A 19,545-nucleotide genomic window follows, 5' to 3' on the forward strand; every position below is an offset into this window, starting at 1 on the left:
ATACAATGTTACACTTAAGAATTTCTAGATACTTTATAATTGTTTATCAATTTAGTTTGAAAACTATGCCCTCAAAGCTCAGATAAATGTGCCAGTATCATTAAGTGCTAAGAAAAAAATGCAGCTTCCCCGTGTCCCTGTGATTTGTAACTTGTAACTCTAGGACTATATACCCTTGCCAACTGCAATGCATTTGGAAATTGAACCTATGAAAACATATAAATAGTTTTCAGGTCAAGATAAAGAGAAATGAAGCAAGTATAACTAGTCCTTGCTTTCATACATTTAAAGCAACTTAACTAGAACCAGTTTAACAAGAATTTCACTCATGAGAACTCTAGTAGCAGACCTGAAATTCCCAAACCAAACTTTTATGCTAAAAGTGAAGTCAGAAATCCAGAATTAGTCATTATAACATAAAACTGTTGTATCTTTCAAAAAAGGTGAAAACACTTTAATATAATTTATATTGTTTCTACACATTAAGTGTAAGAAATAATTTCACTTAGTCATAAGTACAGTGAATTTGATTAACAAAATCCTGATTTACAAAATAGAAGTAAATATATGCAGAAATATATTCATTATCAAATTATAAAATAAGATTAACAATTCTTGTTAAGGTATCATCAGTTTATTATTTTGCATTTGAGATAATAGAGTTAAACCATTTGGGGATGTTTAATAATATGAGTATTATAATAATGGAACGTTGAGATTTGAATACAATGACAGTAAACCATTGAAATTTCACATTCACATGATACAGCCATCATGAATCTGTAAGTGAATGTTAATAATGTAAAAAAATATAAAATGATTGTAATATAACCATCTAACCATTAGCATATGGAGTTTTAAGACCACTATTTAATCTGCTAATTTGCTCTGAAATATAAGCAGTTGCTTTTCTGTGATACATGACATATCTTTGTGCCTTAATACTTAATTTGAAATGTGCTTACCATAAAAATATACCAAAGTAAATAAAAAAGGAGACACTTATTTACAAAACAATTTTGTATACATATTACATAAATGCAATTGTTTCAAAGTCTTTTTATACAATATTGATAGAATCAGCCATTTCCATTATTTTATCATAAAAACTGCAGTGTTGCAAAGGCAGTCTGTAATTCTAAAATCCTGATTAAAAATGAATACTTTTTGGCTGCCTTTTAAGATAACACAGTTTCTTCAAGTATGCTACAGAATTGAATGCTGACCTCTAGAAAAATGATTTTTCTTTCATTAAAGAAAATCCATTCCCCATTTGGAGGTGTGTGAAAGTGCACCTTAAGAAAGGAGAAACTTATTATTTTACTGAATGTTTTTTATTTGATAAACCTGATAATATCAGCCATTCGGCATATCGTATTAGCACCACTGGCATGGATTGTTAATGTACTGTACCGATCACAATAGGGATGGGGACTTACAAATGGGGGACCATCCCTAGTTTTGTGGAATTTCATCTTACCAACTATGCTATCATACAATATAAATTCAAGTGTTTAAGGATGATTCAAATGATGGTATATAACAATCCTGCATTTTACCAATACTATAGGTTTTTCTGTAGATATTAAATGATACTGTAAAGAAATAGGCATCCTCCCTTAATTCACCAGAACACAAGGAGAATTGCTTCATTTACCTGGATGTGCTGTAATATATACGAACATAAACATAATTTGATCTCCTCGTTCAAAAACCCTGGAAATCATTAAGGCTTGTTATCGTGTGATTTATTCTGATGGTTAAATGGCAACCATTGCATATATTCTCTCTCTTTTAGTCCATTTACTGAGCTTGTGCGTAAGTGACTGTAGCATACTCTCGGCTTATAGCCCGTGTACATAATTTCACAGTTTCGAAATTGTTGAGGGGAAGGCCTTCCATGGTTTCGGAAGTTACGAACCAAGCATAAATCTCATGAGCACCCACAGCGATCTACCACCATGGCTGGAATCTTCCCGTATATTATTTGTTCTTTGCCATTAAAATATAGCATATTAATGGGCGACATCTTTGTGGGGGTACAGCAGGGGCCTGCCGAGCCTCTGGGGTTTGCCTGGTGTACAAGGTGAGTATGGGGATATTTCTGTAAAAACACAAATTCACACTCTCCAGAGCAGTAATTGGCCTTGTATCTTTTGGGCGCAATAATCCAATCCCATCCAAAAGCTTCAAAGTCCACGGTCAGGGGGTAGCGACAGCACCGAGACTCTGTGGAGTGCTCGTCACAGTCCAGCCCAAAATCTCTCCTGGACCTTTTCGGTGTGTCTGTCACCTTGACTTCTAAAAAGGGGTTCTGGGTGAGAAGGAAAAGAACAATCAGTAAGAGTGAGAGGTCCCGAAACACTGCCTCCCTCCAGGAGTCATTATTGAAGAAACTAATCGTTTTGCTTATATGACATTTATTTTTCAAAGACAGAGCCTTAAGGAATTTTAATTTACACTAGGCTCGATTCCTCCCTTATGGCTCCCAAGAATATAACAGCGATTCGAACTCCCGGCGGTCGGATCTATGTCTTTTTAATGTCTGTTTTCCCCCAGCTTCCTGGCACATGACCGATGTTCTGACAGTATTTATGGGAATAAAGGGACAAAGGGAGGAAAGGGAAGAAGAGGGAAGACACAACAGAGGAAGCAAGAGGTTCGTTCTCTCTCTTCTGATTAAATGTGTTGGCCCAAACCGTCTGAGGACTCCTGGAGGAATAGCTGTACTCATCCTTCCTCTGCTCCCTAGATCTTTCCTCGGGGAAACTTGGCTGTGAACACCTCCCGGTACTACCTGGGTTGTAGCAGGAAGAGGAAAGGTAGGGTAGTAAGAGGAGTGGTATGCATATTGGGTCGGAAAGAAAAACTCTTAAGAGAGCAAGGCACAGATTCAGAAAATACACATTATTTCACTTTATTCTTTCACTGAAGAATGTTTCTGTTCATAAATTTAAACAATAATTTGCTGGCTCCTCCCTTACCCCCATCTTTTAATGCATTTGAGACTTTTCCTTTTATATAGAAAAATCTGAGGAATGTGTCATTAATAATTATATTTAATTTGTTTAATAAACAATCTGTTTAATAATGCTTAAAGCTTCTGTCACATTAGCAATGTTAATCATTAAAACGCTACCTGTAAAAAAGAATACTTTCTTAAATAATAAGTTTTTATCCTATATCAAAATCAAAATAGACCTGGTAATTACTGTTATTTAACATTATTTTTTTTTAAAGATTTTATTTATTTATTTGACAGAGAGAGTTCACAGTAGACAGAGAGGCAGGCAGAGAGAGAGGAAGGGAAACAGGCTCCCTGCTGAGCAGAGATCCCGATGCGGGACTCGATCCCAGGACCCTGAGATCATGACCTGAGCCGAAGGCAGCGGCTTAACCCACTGAGCCACCCAGGCGCCCTAACATTATTTTTAAAATAGCATCATTTTGTGAGTCAATCACATTTTAGGTAGCATATTCAAAGACAAATCTTTTGGAAAACTATATAAACTTTAAAGAATATGTTTCTACTCAAAGTAGATTAACTATCTAATAATGTACTTTTAATAACCAAAACATTAAAAAACTTAGAAAGATAGCATTTATTGTTTGTAAGTATAATCTTCTGTTCCACATTATGTCAATAGATGGAAATAAAAAGATGGTCACATTAAATAAGTTCAGGAAAGCACAGGTAAGCCAGAAGAGTGAGTAACTCTAAATTTATACTAGGGTTTAAAATAGTTTTTGTAAATGTTTATAATATGTGAAGTATTGTCATCCTGATATTATTAAATTAGTTAATTTACTAGGCATTACTTAAGTAAACTCAAGCACAAAAATGGTAAGGCCGCTTAGAAATAAGCTAGGTAATAAAGGTTAACTAGCCTGGAAATTTAAATTTTATTAGTGGTAATTCACAAAGTTATCTACATATACATCAGTGCATGGACAGTCTGCAATACCATAAACATATTTATCATAAAGGACCTTAAGTATACTATATTTAATAAGATGTAAGCCTAAACCTATCATACTTAGTTAACTGCTATATATAAAAGCGTTTAATTTTCACTGTAATTTTTCAAGTTTGTTTTTTCTGCTTATTTAAACCAAAAAATTTCAACACATTTGGCATTCTTCAGAGGAAAGAAAAGTTTTGATTTGTTGGATCTGTAGCAGAATCCACTATGAAGATTTCACATTTTTATTCATGTAACCATGTAACATATCAATGAAAAGCAATTTATATTTCAACTCCAATTCAAAAGAACTCCCTCAGAAGTTAAGGACCATGGCATAACTGTTTTTTTAATCTTCGTGCAAAATAAAAGCATCAAGAGGGTGTTTCATAGAATATGAAATTAGACACCCTACTTTTATGAGGTACAGGGCTACCGTTGGGGTAAGATAACCTTTGTCTCGCTTATAAGCATAGGAAATGGGTGGTGATTTTTTCACTATTATTCGTTCACATGATTTGTAAAAATGTAACAATGTTTGTTGTTCGATGGTATTTTCAGTTATCACTTACCAGCCCATCTTCTCCTGGTCCTGGGAAGGTTACAGCAAGATCATGACCATTCTCATCTAAAGCTTTGATTTCAATGCCTAAGTTGGATTCAGGCTGTTTGAGCCAATTTTGCAACACTGTCTTCACATCAATGCTCTGCCAAATACCAGTGCCTGGGTTCATGTCAAGTTTCAGAGATCGGATTCCAGTATACCTTGTACCGTCTTTCATGGGTTTGATGAGTCTCAGGATTTGCACAAACACTGTTGTAGGAGTGCTGACGGGTCTTAGATAGATCCACAGTTGGGCTTTTACTACTTTATTATACTGTATTTTAGAGCTAAACTTAAAGAAGCAACATTTGGGTTTTCCTTCCACTTGCATGAGAAGATCAGCTATAAATGAATAAGAAAAGAAAAATAGTTATGGAAATTATTTCTCATAAAAAATGAGCAAGTCCCTTTATATAAATTGGTAAACATTTTTTCCCACTGGAACAGTAAATGCATATTTTAAAGGGAAAAACCACGCAGAATTTCATTCATAAGTCAGAAAAATATCAAAGAAAATAATTACTTTTCAGTGGCTTTTCAGAAATCTTTACATACATATTTTTTTTTGGCTGATTATGAGGAATCTACTCCCTCTCCAGAGAAGTGTGGACTAAGAGAATTCTATAAAAGAATGAAGAGTGGATGAAATTTTAAAATGATGATGATTAGAGAGAACAAGAGACACCGTGCAGGAACATCCACTTAGAATTCTTTGGGAATCTGAGTAGTTACCCTGACTGAGCAGCTGCACCAATCAGTCTGGAAGGAGGAACCCTTCCCCCAGGCCTGAATCACCTGGGGACAAGACACACTGAGCAACTAGCTGAGCCTGGGCAATTAGCAGAAAATATAGCACATCTGCTACATTTTGGCTCTGGAAGAAGCCTAAAGGAACAAAACGAATCAGGTAATTAGCCCCAAACTGTGAATGTTACATTCAGGCTGTCTCAGAAGTTAGAAAACACCGTCTTCAGAGCCAGGCTGTCACTATAAGCAGAAGCACGAGCTGTCTCTGTCCTTCTGTTTTTCTAAGATTGTTTACAAATCAGGGGAATGTCTTGCAGGACTGTCTGATAGCAGGGTCTTAAAGGAAAATTATTTGCTGCATTATAACGTGGCTACCTAATAAGGAAAACAATATTTTGAAACTGTTTCCAGTTCAGTTTAAAGTGTAAAAAGCACTGTTTCAAGCAAGACCACAGGCACATGGCATAAAAGCTTGCTTGTCTTGCCTTCTCCGTTGAGGTGCCCGTCTGCCTTGCCTTGAGCAGAGTTCAAAGCCCTGTGGCTGCAAAAGGAATGGGGTGAAATACACCGTCTTTCAGAAGCAAGGTACGTTCGGCAGGTAAGAGCTTCCTCCCTCTCCTGAAGACTAAAACAATATTCTAGAGGCTTAGGAAGCAGTGTGCCTGCCCGGAGCTGCGCACACCAGGGTCTCCCAGGAACAGCGCCGCAGTCAAGGTGTAAGTGGGACTGGGTAAGCCGTAACCTACCTAAGGAGAGTGTGCACGTCCCAGGCATTTTCTGACACTCGGCTCATGATGACCATTACGCTGCGTTCACTTCGTCACTGGTCTTCCTCAGACATTAAATTTTTTAAAACTTTTTTTTTTTTACTCTCCAGTGTCATAGCTTTCAAGATTAAATATTTTAATTTGTGAAGAACATAACACTGTGAGAAATGGTTTTGAATAACAGAAGTTCTAGGCACTTAGCAAATGCTCAAAGGAAGCCCTTTCTCTATTATTAGAGGGAAATCCTCATTATTTCTAACACATATTTCAGGCAACGGAATGCGATGAAATTTCACGTAAGGTCTGAACATTGCTTGTAGTATCTCCCAAGCATTGCCTTGGTAGCCCTAAGCTGTGGAAGCGCAAGCACGTTATGCTTGTTATATTAAACTAAACACGAGTGCCATGCAAGCGTTTAATTTTTATTTCCTCTTGGCTTTCTAGCTCTCCAGCGAAACAAATAATGCCCCAGACTTCAGTCTCATTAGTGTATTTTGCATGAAATCTTGAAAAAGATTTCCTTTTCTTCCTTCCTACTTACATACAAGCCAACAGCTTGTTAAAAGAGCCTGAAAATAGATCTGTTTCTCATAAACACTAGAGCCGCAGTCAGCAGAACTGTCGGTGTACCAAGAGGGCTACTCACACTCGGTGGGCATGGTGATGACGGTTTCCGTCGTGGCGTGGTAATCGTCGTCTTCCAAAGAGCCGTCGCTGCTGTCATCCCTCTGCACATCGTACTGATCAATCAGTTCCCGGAGCGGAGGAGCTTTGGGCAAAAGTTGTCTTATAGCATCTTTGCTGATGTTAGGAGCTGTTTCCAGGCGAAGTTTACTGAGGATTTGAATTTTTATGGCTTCTATCCTTGAAGATTTCGTGTTTTGTCTCCAAGTACATGCGTTACACAGCCTCTCTTTTTCCACATTTTCTTTCTGCTCACTGTTCTCACTTAGATCCACCGGACCAGCAACAATCAGCATGAACAGGTAAATAGAAACATAAATTTGCAGTTTCTGCATGATTTTAAATCAATGCAATCTTTTTCCTTGTTCTTATTTCTTCCTTCTACTTTTGTTTTGCTTTTGAGTAATGCCAAGCAAAATTTTAATGCCGGTACAGTCTGAGGGACAACTTGCCACACCAGTGAATCTTTTATACTGTATTCCAAGTGGCTTTTTATATTCCAACTTTGATGAGACAAGTGTCGTCAGGATCTATGATTGGCTCTTGCTCCACAATGAATCTCGCTGTCAGAGGTTAAAACCCTGTCTGTCACAAGTCACCAAACAGTATTTTGTTACAGTCAAGGGTGAGCTGATTCATTCGACTACTTCATAAAAGAAATAAATCTACAAATAATGAAAGATATATGTGACATTGGAAGAATTAAAGTCTATGCTAACAATAATAGAAAGTACATTTAAATCTGATTAATCTTTATATGTGAAATTCAAGCTGTAATTTAAATAGGTAAATCTTAGTTTTACATTTCATACTTAAAAAGTTGAAATGTTTCCTCAAAAGTTAAAATGATTATCTATTATTTATACAAGGATTTGAAGTAAAAAGAATTTTACTTATTGTATTAAATTATGTTTTGTGCTGTGTAATTAGGGAAATATGAATTTAAATACGGAAGACTTGAATGAAAAGAAAAGGTAAGATTGTGGTACAAGTAAAAGATTTTCAGCTGTCATTGGAGAAACGTGATTAAGTGCTTAGGTGTTTTAAAAATCAACTTATCATAAAGTTATACATGGAATTATTTTGTAATAATTTAATGTTTTTTATTAATATAAAGATTGTGCTCACTTTTTGGCCAATTACTTTCAGCTATTTCCTATTCTAAAGTTGCAGATTAATATTAATTAGAAGATCTGTTTTTTCATTGTTTATTACCAAGAGGATAATGTTAACTAGTAGAAAAATCTCTGCACTTAGAATAAGAAGATAATGGGGTTCATGACGGGCAGTGCAGCACTTACCACAGTTTGCCTCAGATTTCCACTGATAAAAGTAAAAAGCATAGTATCTGTTCTCCATAAATTATGTCAGAATGCTGTGGCACATGCAAGCAAAAGAGCACCATAGTAAGGGGGCGCCCATTTTTTGGTCCCCCAACACTGTAATTGGTTTGCACGCCTTTGCCAGTATCTCATTTTGACCAGAGAGCAGACACCTGGCAGGGATTTGGGGTAAGGTCTGGGAGCAGAGAATGGAGCTTTTTTCCTCCAAATTTAAGTGGCCTGTGTAGGGATCAAACTCTCAAACTTAGCTTTGGGAGCCACGAGAGCTAACCACAGGAGCTGGTAAAGAGCTAAGCAAACAGCCAGGGAGAAACAAGCCGTTTCTGAGCCACAGGAGATTTCTTCTTCCTGCTCCTTTTAGGAAGCTCAGGACTCCGGGGAGACTTAGTCCATTATTCTTCCTGCCCCGCCCCAAGAGAATGCAGTGGCTCATATCAAATATTTATTTTTTAGGTCACTACCACTTTTTCACATTGTACACTCATTTACTGCCTCAGTGCACTAAAATGCAACTCAGTAGCCTGAAAAGTTAATGCATTTTCATCAAATTCTTAAGAGGTATCTACATCTCTTGAGAAAAAATGGCCTTACATAATGCATTAGATTTGCCCATCATTAAAGATTAAGGAAACCCAGACACAAACCAGATGCCCTGAAGGATTTCAGACACTTTTGCTTGTGGAACAATATCAGATCAGGCTTATAAAGTTTTATTTGGTAAATCTGTTTTTCTATATATAAATCCTGGTAAGGTTATAATCATTGTAACATAATGCTTCTATACACTTCTGAGTTAAGTTGAACTTTAAAAAAAAAGAAAGAAAAAACACTTGATTAGATTTGCCCAGCAGTTGGGAATTCGGGCTCTGGAATCAGGGGGAACTGAGTTCAAGTCTCAGTGTTGCCACTTCTAACTACGTAATAATGGGTAAGGCCCTTAACTTCTCTAACCTATGAGTTTCCTCCGAGAACTTCGGGGGATGTAATTTCATAGTGCATGTAAATTGCTGAATACAGGGCCTGTCATGTAGTCAGTGACAAGTGCCCCTGGAGTCCCAGTCTTCGTTTCCTGCAGAGAGCTTTGAGGTCGTGCTTAAATACATCCTCCCCACGAGCCGCAACTGCTTTAGATTGTAGCTGCCAGTTACCAATTCTCAGAGACCAAAATTTCTTAAGGTAGCCCTATTACTGGCATATTTCAGCTTCTTATTTATTTTTTTTAAGATTGCATTTATTTGTTTGACAGACAGAGATCACAAGTAGGCAGAGAGGCAGGCAGAGAGAGGAGGAAGCAGGCTCCCTGCTGAGCAGAGAGCCCGATGTGGGGCTCGATCCCAGGACCCTAGGATCATGACCTGAACCGAAGGCAGAGGCTTTAACCCACTGAGCCACCCAGGCACCCCCAGCTCTTTATTTTAACTACCTAGAAAAAAGCAAACAAAGGTTGCCTTTTCCACATACAGCCAATGCTCATCACTCATGGATTCCATATTTACAAATTTGTGTACTTGCTAGAATTTATTTTTAACCTCCAAAATCAGTACACAGGATGATTTTGTGGTCACTCATGCACATGCGCAGAATGGTAAAAATTTGAATCTTCCAACACACAGGTTCCCAACAAAGGTCAGACAAGGTGATGCTCTGCCTTGTTTCAGCTCTCATACTGTAAACAATGCCCTTTTCACAATCTACTTACTACCATGTTTTTCACATTTTTGGCGGGTGGGCTTTTCTTGGGCAATTCTGTTTAACATGGTCCTCAGTGCATAGTGCTGAAGGGCTGAAGGAGACTCTCTCCCTCTCCCTCGGCCCCTCCCCTGCGCTCTCTCTCTCTAAAGTGAATAAATTAATCTTTAAAAAGAAAAGAAAAGAAAAACTTTGAAATACAATTTCTCCTTTCCTTTGCAATAAACTCCAGTTTATTTATCATTGGTGTGAAATACAGAGAATCAAAAATAGTCATAATGGGGCGTCTGGGTGGCTCAGTGGGTTAAGCCGCTGCCTTTGGCTCAGGTCGTGATCTCAGGGTCCTGGGATCGAGTCCCGCATCGGGCTCTCTGCTCAGCAGGGAGCCTGCTTCCCCTCTCTCTCTCTGCCTGCCTCTCTGCCTGCTTGTGATCTCTCTCTGTCAAATAAATAAAATCTTTAAAAATAGTCATAATGTAGCTTCCTCATTTTTCCATTAAAAAAAAAAAAAAGATGCTTGACTCAAAGACTTCGTGCTGGCATTGTATAGGTTGTACCTGCCTCTATTATTACAATTCTCAATCGTTTGCTTTTCCCCTCACTTGTCATTCTGCCTCTACTCCTCCATCCCCCAGACAGACTATGAGCTCTTAAAGGAAGGGAATTCTTTCGTTCATTTTTGTGTCTTTAGCTCTTGGTCCAACACCTAGCACATAATTACATTGGAAAAAGGGTATTGCCTGAATAATTAGAGTAATAAGTGGTTGAATGTCTCCTTAAATACAAAAAACATTAACTTCCTAATTTTTCAAAAGATATAATTAGTTCCATATAGCCTTTCTAAGTGGCTCTGGTTGTGCTTTTAGTTTGCTCTGACTATGGTTTGTAACTTTTCTCCTGGGGTCCCTCTTACACAAACTGGTAGGGGAGACTGGTGTTACAGGTCTTGTGTCTTTGCCAGCTCTAGTAGTTCTTTGGTAGAGCAAGGAGCTTTTGCATTTGGTGATCATGACCACCCACAGACTCCCAAGGAGGACCTTGCTGGGAGGACCATGCCGGCTCCAACACCACTCTTGAAGACCCTAGGAACAGGGGCTCCTGGGTGGCTCAGTTGGTTAAGAGTCTGAGTCCTGATCTCAGCTCAGGAGTTGACCTCAGGGTTGTGAGTTCAAGTTCCATGTTGGGTGGGCATGGAGCCTACTGGGAGAAAAAGGAAGAAGAAGCAGACCTTAAGACCAGGACCCTTACCCAACACAGGTCACATTTAGATCAATTTGATTTTCAGGAGCAGCAAAGGAAGTCAGAGAAAAGAAAAAAATTTTCAAAAGAGCAGTGTGTGTGTGTGTGTGTGTGTGTGTGTGTGTGTTTAAGCAAGGCAAATGCAGAACAGTCTTTTTTGCGTTGACCTAGTGGGGAGAGCTGTGAACTGATCATATGTGCCCTCGTCTTTCACCGTCTCCTTTGCATCCTTTTCCATGAAGGACTAAGTGTCCCGTGATCCTTCTGTACCTCCTTTCTCTTCATCTGAGCAGGAGGGAGCCTTCCCCGAAACTCGGACAGCTTCATCCCCGGTTTAACTGTAAGGCAGAACTGAGTAGACAGCCAAGGTGGGCGAGAAATCAACCTCTTTCCCAGAATGTTCTCTTAAATTAAGTTCTTTAGCCCCCAGGGGCATCTGTGAATTCCATAAATAATCTCACAAAACTCAGCTGTCTATGGTATTCTTGCTCATCTAGGTAACTACCTTGTATCGGAGTCCTACTTCAACATCTCCGTTTTCCACAGTCTGCAAATACAGTATTTACAGTTGGGGAGGGTTTTTGGTTTGGTTTGGTTTTTGTCTGTTTGTTTACTATAATCAAGTTGGCTTCAAGTGCATCTAATATGATAAGGGTTAACTTTTATTTGTGGGAGTTCTCAAAAATTGTTTTTTCTTTACGTTATTCAGGCTTGAGAACCTGGCTCAAATAACTTCCTTATTTTATCAACAGCAAATAAGCTTAGCTACTTAAGTTCTTTGCCTGAAGACAGGGGCTTAGTTTGGAAAAAGTCTGTGAGTCACAACTTGATCCCTTTTTACTGGAGGTGAATTTGGTTTTGTTGTTTATGTTGAGTGCACGAGCTGAGACACAGCCTGCAGGAACCAGGAACGTTCCAGACCAGGAATGTTCCAGACCGCCCGCGGGCAGTGACACGGGCCTTCCGCGGGACTCTGGTTTGCTGCAGCACACACTCGCCTTCAGCCTGCCCTTCCACACGTCACCCACCTCCCTGGATTAAGAAGACACAAACTTCTGCCTGCAAAATTTAATGAAGTCACATTTTTAAAATTTACAAATGAGAACTATAATAAATTAATTTTCATTATTTTTGATAACTGCTTTCTTTCACGATGTTTTGATTCACTTTAGAACAAACTCATGGTTTCCAGAGTAGGTGACAATATAGATTAAACTGGCAAAGACATGTCTTTAGTTTTAAAATCTTTACCCTTATTGTTGAGTTAAGCTTTCCAGGAAACAACCACTTCCTGAGAGAAAATCTTGCAATATTTAGAGCTTTGCTTTGGGGGACCTTTGAAAACCACAATAAATTCGATAAAGACTATGTTTCTGGAAATAAAAAAATAATTTCTTTAAATTTTTTTTGTTGAGGTTTTAAGATATAAAGTCTTAAAACACTTTAAATATCTTTTAGCTCCTTTTTACTCAGTTAGTGTCTTGGGAGTAGTGATAACCTTAGAAAAATTCTGTTCCTTCCAAGAGTATTCAGAAAATATTTTTGTATTTTTTTGGAATAGCCTAAAGCATTGTTTTTCACAATTCATAGATTATTGGCTTTCAAAAGCATTCTATTTCCAAATTCCTTTGTAAATTCCTAGAAAGAACTCTTCAAAAAGATGTATTCATTTGGTCATTTTGTCATTTATTTGTTGATTAAGCACTTACTAGCACCTGATTTATGATAGATACTATGCCAGCATTGAAAACAAGAAAAAAAAAAAAAAGGAGGCTTTTTACCCAAGGATAAAACTCTGAATTTTAGAAGCATATAGATTTTAAGATTATTACATCTAATCTATTTATGCGCAGATGGAGAAACTGAGACCCAGAGAAAGGTTACACAACTTATGACTTAAATTAGAATTAAATTTTAAAAAGCTGATTTGATTTACAAAGGTAAATTGCATTGAAATACTTTTGAAGCACCAAGTACTTCTTTTATATTGAGTTAAGATTTTTTTTTTAATGTTCTATAATTAACAAATAAGGTCAGTGCTCAATTTCCTGGGTCAATGCCACAGTGGTGCCCTTTGTTCTTGGAATCAGTCCATGGTCTGGCTTGGCAGCTGAAAGACCCAATGACCTGCATTTGGCAATTAGTAAAGGAGTTTTAGTGTCTACTAACTAAACATACTTTGAATGCTCATTTGCTCAGATCCTGGGGATCAAACTTTTATTATAGGATGTCACTATTTCTGTTAAACTCACTTTCAGTATTTTGAATTATATACTTCCATTCTTGAAATTTGAGACTAGTAAGTCAGTAGTTTTTGATAATTTTAACCCTAGAGAGTTCTAGGTGATTTTTTCTTACTGGCTTAAAAGTTAGATACCACCTTTAATTATAGGAAAAAATTTTCATTTAATTAGATTTAACATGAACATTCTGGCCCCTGCTGGGAACTCTAAGAACTACATCACTTGTACTACCAATTTTCCCAAGGTCTAAGAACTTAAATCTTGAACTCAGTTTTATATATTTTTCTCTCTTTTTTGAACATACAGAAATGTATTAAATAGAATCTATAAGTAAGGCAAATGTTTTACTATTGTTGAGACTCAACCTGTGCTAAATATTGGGCATTTTCACATGACACATTGAATTTAAATTCACTGTAACTCAAATTTTCTACCTTAGTTTTAAATATGAAGAAATCTAATATCTTTCATCTACAATAAAACTCAGAGTAGAAATATGATGAGAGAACAGGTGAAATTTAAGTATTTGAAAAAGTGTTGTAAAGACTCTACTTATAATTTCATTTCATCAAATGTTCATGGAACACCCAGTGTTCGGTGTGGGTAGGTGCTGAGTGTATTTATACAAAACATTGCCCAATCCCACTAGGTAACAGTTATAAAACAGCACCTCAGCAAGTGCGAATTCGTTGAATGGACTATAGACTGTGGGACAAACCAGGTTTCTTGGGTGTAGCTGAAATGATTTATGCACATGGGAAACAGGGTTGGAGGTGGTGGTCAAACGGGAGACTAGAAACAAGATTATAAAACACCCCCTCTCCAAACAAACCTCCAAACTCTTGCCCAGTCTCTACAAGCTCTTTGACTTTGGCCAAATTAGGGAAATTTCCTTTCCTTACTGCAAAATGGGAATATTGGTAACATTGTAAGGACAAAATGAGGTAATGTTAAGTGCCAAGAACAGTGCCTGATGACAAATAAGTACTTAATAAACATTAATTATTAAACTTACCATCAACATGTAATGAACAGGAGTACCTAATAATGTGTGCATATATATATACACACATATGTATGTATGTGTATATATATGTCATTAAGTTAATTTGTATTAGAAACCTTTGCAAAATTGAAAGTTTACAAATTGAAATTTTGTAAAGTGAGAGATGGTTATACAGTTGACTCTTGAACAACACAGGGGTTAGAGGAACTTCCTCCTGTGTAGTCAAAAATCTGCATTTAACTTTTGACTCCCCCAAAACTTAACTCTCTATAGCTACTGTTGACCAGAAGCCTTGTCAATAACGTATATATAATTAGTATATATTATGTATGTTATTACATACAAATAATATATTATGTATTGTATTCCTTTAATAAAAGAAGCTAGAGAAAAGAAAATGTTGAGAAAACCTTAAAAGAAAATTCATTTACAGGATCACTGTTTTTATTTTTTTTTAAAAATCTGTATCAACGGACCTGCACAGTTCCATCCTGGTTGTTCAAAGGTCAGCTGTATATGATGTACACAAGAGGAAGACCTGAAGCAAAACTACTAGAAAACTAGAAAGAAAAGAGTAGGGGAAAACATGCCAGGTGAATGCTAACAAAAAGAAAGCTGGGGTCATGATACTAATCACAGACAGACTAAATTCAAGGCAGAAATTTTATGATGGTAAAGGATTTAAAGAAAGAATGTTCCTTTCATAAATCTTAAAGCACTGAATAATAACAGAAGTACATAAAGAAGAACTGCAGAGATACAAGGAAAAATGATCAGACCCGAAATAGTAGTAGCCGACTTTAATTCATTTCATGGCTCAAGCTGAGGGTACACCTGAACAACGAAGCCAGTGCGTTTGCCAAAATAAATGTGGTGGATGGAACCCATTTCCTGTGAACTGAAAATTAATCTTATTTTTAAAAAACCCAAGAGCAATTTAACAACTGACTAAAAATATCGGCACCCACCCAAAAAATCTCTCAGTAAATTACAGAAATTAAAAATAATCCAGACTACATTCTCTGATAATAATGTAATTAACCAAAAATGAATAAAATGGATAACCACAATATAAATCAACATCTCCATTACTTGGAAATACAAAAATTATTTAGAAGAAACTTTGGTACAAATTGAAGTAAAACCGATATGGCAGAATCTGTACAAAATAATAATTAAAACATTATATACCAAGACCTGTAGGATGCAACTACAGTGTGTTCTGCAGATATTTATAGCTTTAAACAGTATTATGAAACTAGAAAACATGGAAATATCAAACTATTTTACTCAAAATACCAGCAAATGAACTACAAAATAGATTACAAATTAAATTTTAAAAAGCAGAAGAAAAATAAAACGGTAAAATGAGAAACTGAGTCAGAAATAGCAAAGCAGTAGAATGAACCCTATGGCCTGTTTCCTTAAGGAGAAAAAAAAATAATACACTAGCTAAGCTAATCAATATAAATAAGGCATGGATATTTCAAATTTAAAAAAGAATTTACAGACACAGTGAGAGAATTAAAGTATTAAAAGAGCATATTGCAAGAGTATTACGCAAATAAATGTAAAGACCTGTGCGAAATTGAGATAATAAAGATTTTTCTAGAGAAAACATAACAAAGGAAGAAAATGGAATAATTACCAAAGAATTAGTCTCTGAAAAGTGCCATTTTATAGAAGATTCTTCCAAATCTTCAAAGAACAGATAATATTTTTCAAAATAGTGTTTTGAGGTAAACATTTTTTTACTGAAATATAGTAATATAAGGTATATTCTCATAGTAGAGAGCAAACATTATTCGTGAAATTCTTGGTTCAATGGACATATTTATACCAGGTCTCTTCTGAAAGCTCCATTTCTTACTGTGAGTCACCATCGAAACACTCCAGAAGCCACTCTTCTAGAATTTAAACAAACTAAAGAATAGAAATAAGTGAATACAGGAAGCTTAGAAAAATTTTTAAGCTACCATCATACTGAAGCCAGCAACTGGCAAGGAAAGCAAGAAAAGAACATTGACACAAAATTTCAAGTCAGATATTAGCAAGAAAATTCTGCAGCGCTTCGAAAGAACAATATCCTGGGGCGCCTGGGTGGCTCAGTGGGTTAAGCCGCTGCCTTCGGCTCGGGTCATGATCTCGGGGTCCTGGGATCGAGTCCCGCATCGGGCTCTCTGCTCAGCAAAGGGCCTGCTTCCCTCTCTCTCTCTCTCTGCCTGCCTCTCTGTCTACTTGTGGTCTCCCTCTGTCAAATAAATAAAAATAAAATCTTTAAAAAAAAAAAAAAGAAAGAAAAAAAAAGAAAGAACAATATCCTGAAGCCAAGCCTAGTCATTCCAGCAGCGCAAACGTGGCCCAATGTCTGAAATCTCTTAATATCTGTCAACATATTCATAGGCAAAAGGAGGGGGAAAACATGACTGTCTTAACAGATTCCTATAAAGCACTGACAGAATTTAAATAGAAGTCCTTTAATTAAGACCATTCTTTATTATAAAAACCTTCGCTAAAATGAGTAGTTGGATATTTTGTTGAAGTGATAAACCAGCATTATGTTTAATGATAAAACACTATACATATTCTCATTAAAATAGGAAATACTTTAAAGATACCCTCAATTGTAACTATTTCTTGTTATTTTTAGGGAATTATTAGCCAAGACAAGAAGACAAGATTGTAGAATAAGAGGCATAAATATAGGGAAGAAAAAAAGGACCATAAATACAGGACAATAAAAGGCAAATTGTCATTTTTGCAGGTGGTATAATTTAATGCCTGTAAAAAAAAAAATCTAAAGAAGCGGGCCACCTGGGTGACTCAGTTGGTGAAGCCTCCACCTCTTGATTTCAGCTCAGGTCAAGAGATTGAGCCCTACACTGGGTCCCACACTGGGTGTGGAACCCCATGAAGATTCTCTCTCCTCTCCTTCTGCCCCTTACTCCACTCGTGCTCTCTCTCTCTCTCGCTCTCTCTAAAAAACAAAACAAAACAAAAACTAAAGAATCAACTGAAAAAAGTATACGAATCGAATTTAGTAAGCTGACATGTTACAAAACAAATATACTCAGAAATCACAGATTTTCTCTATGACATAAGTAATCAACTTGTAAATATAATGAACAAGAAAAAATGTGACTCAAAATCACAGGCAAAACTAAACTAAACCAAATACCACCAGCAAAGGAGAACTTAGCTGGAGATATGTGGGCTCTGTCATAGCAGTTCTTAGCCCTGACTGGGGCGAAGTTCTTAACAAATGCACACGGCTTCTGCTCCACACCAGACCAATTAAACGTTTGTTGGTAAGGCATAGACAGTGGTATTTTTTTTTCCATCCAAGTGATTATAAAATACAGGATAAAGAACTGCTGCTCCAAATGAAGAAAATATTAAAACTCTTAATAAATGGAAAACCACATCCTATTCACGAATGAGAAGACTCAATGTTGCATAAATGCCCTTCTCTTTAGTCCATAATTGCAATATAATTTCCCCTGCAAATAGCAACCAATTTTTAAGTGTAAGAAATGTTTCAGAACAGCAGGTAAATTTTGATAAGCTAGAGAAATGAGAGGGACTGACACTCAGGGATATGAAAACACTTTAAGGACTGCTAATTTAAAATATCATGTTATTGACAGAAAACAAAAAAGTAGAGAAGTAACACAGAAAAAAAAAAAAGAGTAAAAAATAGACCCCAGCATGTAAGAAAACCATGTAAGTGATACAAGTGTCTTTTTTAAGTTAGGCCATTAAAAAGATGCAATATGTATTAGTACTGAGACAGACCAGAAGTCACGTGGACTCCCGGCCACTAGTCCGTAAACTCCGTGAAAGCAGGGACAATTATTTCATATACATCAAAAATTTAAATCTCAAAAACGAAATCAGAAAAGCATGAGAAGAAAATGCAAGTAGTTTTTTAATACCATCATGTGAATTTTAGAGTGGGTGTCATATGGTCTAGGCATGTATATCTGTATGAATTTGTTTAAGGTTTTCTTTGCCATGATGAAAATTTAAAATTAACTGGTCACATTTATCAATCTTTTCAATGTAGGGCTTGGTAAATGTGCCTCGGTAAAAGTTCTCAATTTCGGCATGGCAAAGAAAACCCCCCCAAAATTCATGCACAATACAAAATATTTTCTAATTTTTCTTCTGATTATTTCTGTGACCAATCTGTTATTTATAAGTGTGTTGTTTAGTTTCCAAATATTTAGAGATTTCACTAGATATATTTTTGTTACTAACTTCTAGTTTCATTCTGTTCTGATAAGAAAACATACTCTGTATGATTTCAATTGTTTTGCATGCGTTAAAGTTGGTATTGTGACCCAGCAAATGGTCTATCTTGGTGAATGTTTCATGAGCACTTGAAAAGAACGTGTATCTTTTTGTTGTTGCCCGTAGAATTCAATAAACGTCTATTGGATCTGGTAGTTTTCTATAACCTTACTTATTTCTATATACTTGTTCTATCAGTAACTAGAGAGGAGTATAATGACTATCTCTCCTTTCATTTCTGCCAGTTTTTGCTTCATGTATTGTGAAACTGTGTAATTGGATACATACATATTTAAAATGTAATACTTTCCTGATGAATTAAACAGACGCCATAATCGTGACGCAAAGCTCGTCTTTATCTCTAGTAATATTCCTTCTCTCAGAATCTGCTCTGATACTAATGTGACCACTCCATCTTTCTTAGGGTTAGTGTGTGCACTGTACATCTTTTTCTGTCCATTTACTTGTAACGTCTATCTCTATTTTTACTTTTTTATTTTTTTAAAGTAAAAAAATAAAAAATAAAAAATAAATATTTTTTAAAGTAAAAAAATAAAAAAAAAATATTTGACAGACAGAGATCACAACTAGGCAGAGAGGCAGGCTCCCCACTGAGCAGACAGCCCGATGTGGGGCTCGATCCCAGGACCGCGAAATCATGACCTAAGCTGAAGGCAGAGGCTTAACCCACTGAGCCACCCAGGCACCCTCTATTTTTATTTTTATTTGTCTTAAAAATGTTTAATTCTGGTGAACAGACAGCGTTATATTAATTTCAGGTGTGCAATCTAGTGGTTCAGCGGTTCTATGCAGGACTCGGTGCGTGTGGTAAGTGTACCCTAACCCTTTCCCCTACTTCACCCACTTTCCACCTACCCCCTTTCTGGTAACCATCCACTCTCTACAGTGAAGAGTTTGGGTTTTGGGGGTTTGTCTCTTCTTTTTTTGTCCATTTGTTTTGTTTCTTA

General features: G+C 36.6%; 1 protein-coding gene and 1 long non-coding RNA gene across 4 annotated transcripts; one reads left to right on the plus strand and one right to left on the minus strand.

Moving 5' to 3' along the window:
- Positions 1-623: 623 nt before the first annotated feature.
- On the minus strand, positions 624-7,212 carry MSTN (myostatin). Its single transcript, XM_032355172.1, has 3 exons — positions 6,727-7,212; positions 4,535-4,908; positions 624-2,314 (listed from the first exon to the last, which is right to left on the minus strand). The coding sequence occupies exons 1-3, from the start codon at positions 7,097-7,099 to the stop codon at positions 1,934-1,936; spliced, it is 1,128 nt and encodes a 375-aa protein (XP_032211063.1). The 5' UTR covers positions 7,100-7,212; the 3' UTR covers positions 624-1,933.
- On the plus strand, positions 5,151-19,405 carry LOC116597447. 3 transcript variants are annotated; one of them, XR_004288607.1, is made up of 3 exons: positions 5,151-5,898; positions 6,525-7,066; positions 19,357-19,405. It is a non-coding gene; the product is annotated as an uncharacterized LOC116597447 (long non-coding RNA). The 3 variants fall into 3 exon arrangements; XR_004288606.1 differs by lacking the exon at positions 19,357-19,405 and adding an exon at positions 11,278-11,444 and having other exon boundaries at positions 5,151-5,911; XR_004288605.1 differs by lacking the exon at positions 19,357-19,405 and adding an exon at positions 11,278-11,444.
- The last annotated feature ends 140 nt before the right edge of the window (positions 19,406-19,545 follow it).

This window comes from Mustela erminea, chromosome 8 (genome assembly GCF_009829155.1).
Source record: "Mustela erminea isolate mMusErm1 chromosome 8, mMusErm1.Pri, whole genome shotgun sequence".
Classification (NCBI taxonomy): Eukaryota; Metazoa; Chordata; class Mammalia; order Carnivora; family Mustelidae; genus Mustela; species Mustela erminea.

Excerpts from the sequence above, each read along its gene's own strand:
- MSTN (XM_032355172.1), bottom strand. The coding sequence starts at position 7,099 with ATGCAGAAACTGCAAATTTATGTTTCTATTTACCTGTTCATGCTGATT. Across the intron at positions 4,909-6,726 it reads CATCACCATGCCCACCGAGT|CTGATCTTCTCATGCAAGTG; the intron begins GTGAGTAGCCCT and ends ATTCATTTATAG. Across the intron at positions 2,315-4,534 it reads GACCAGGAGAAGATGGGCTG|AACCCCTTTTTAGAAGTCAA; the intron begins GTAAGTGATAAC and ends CTTCTCACCCAG.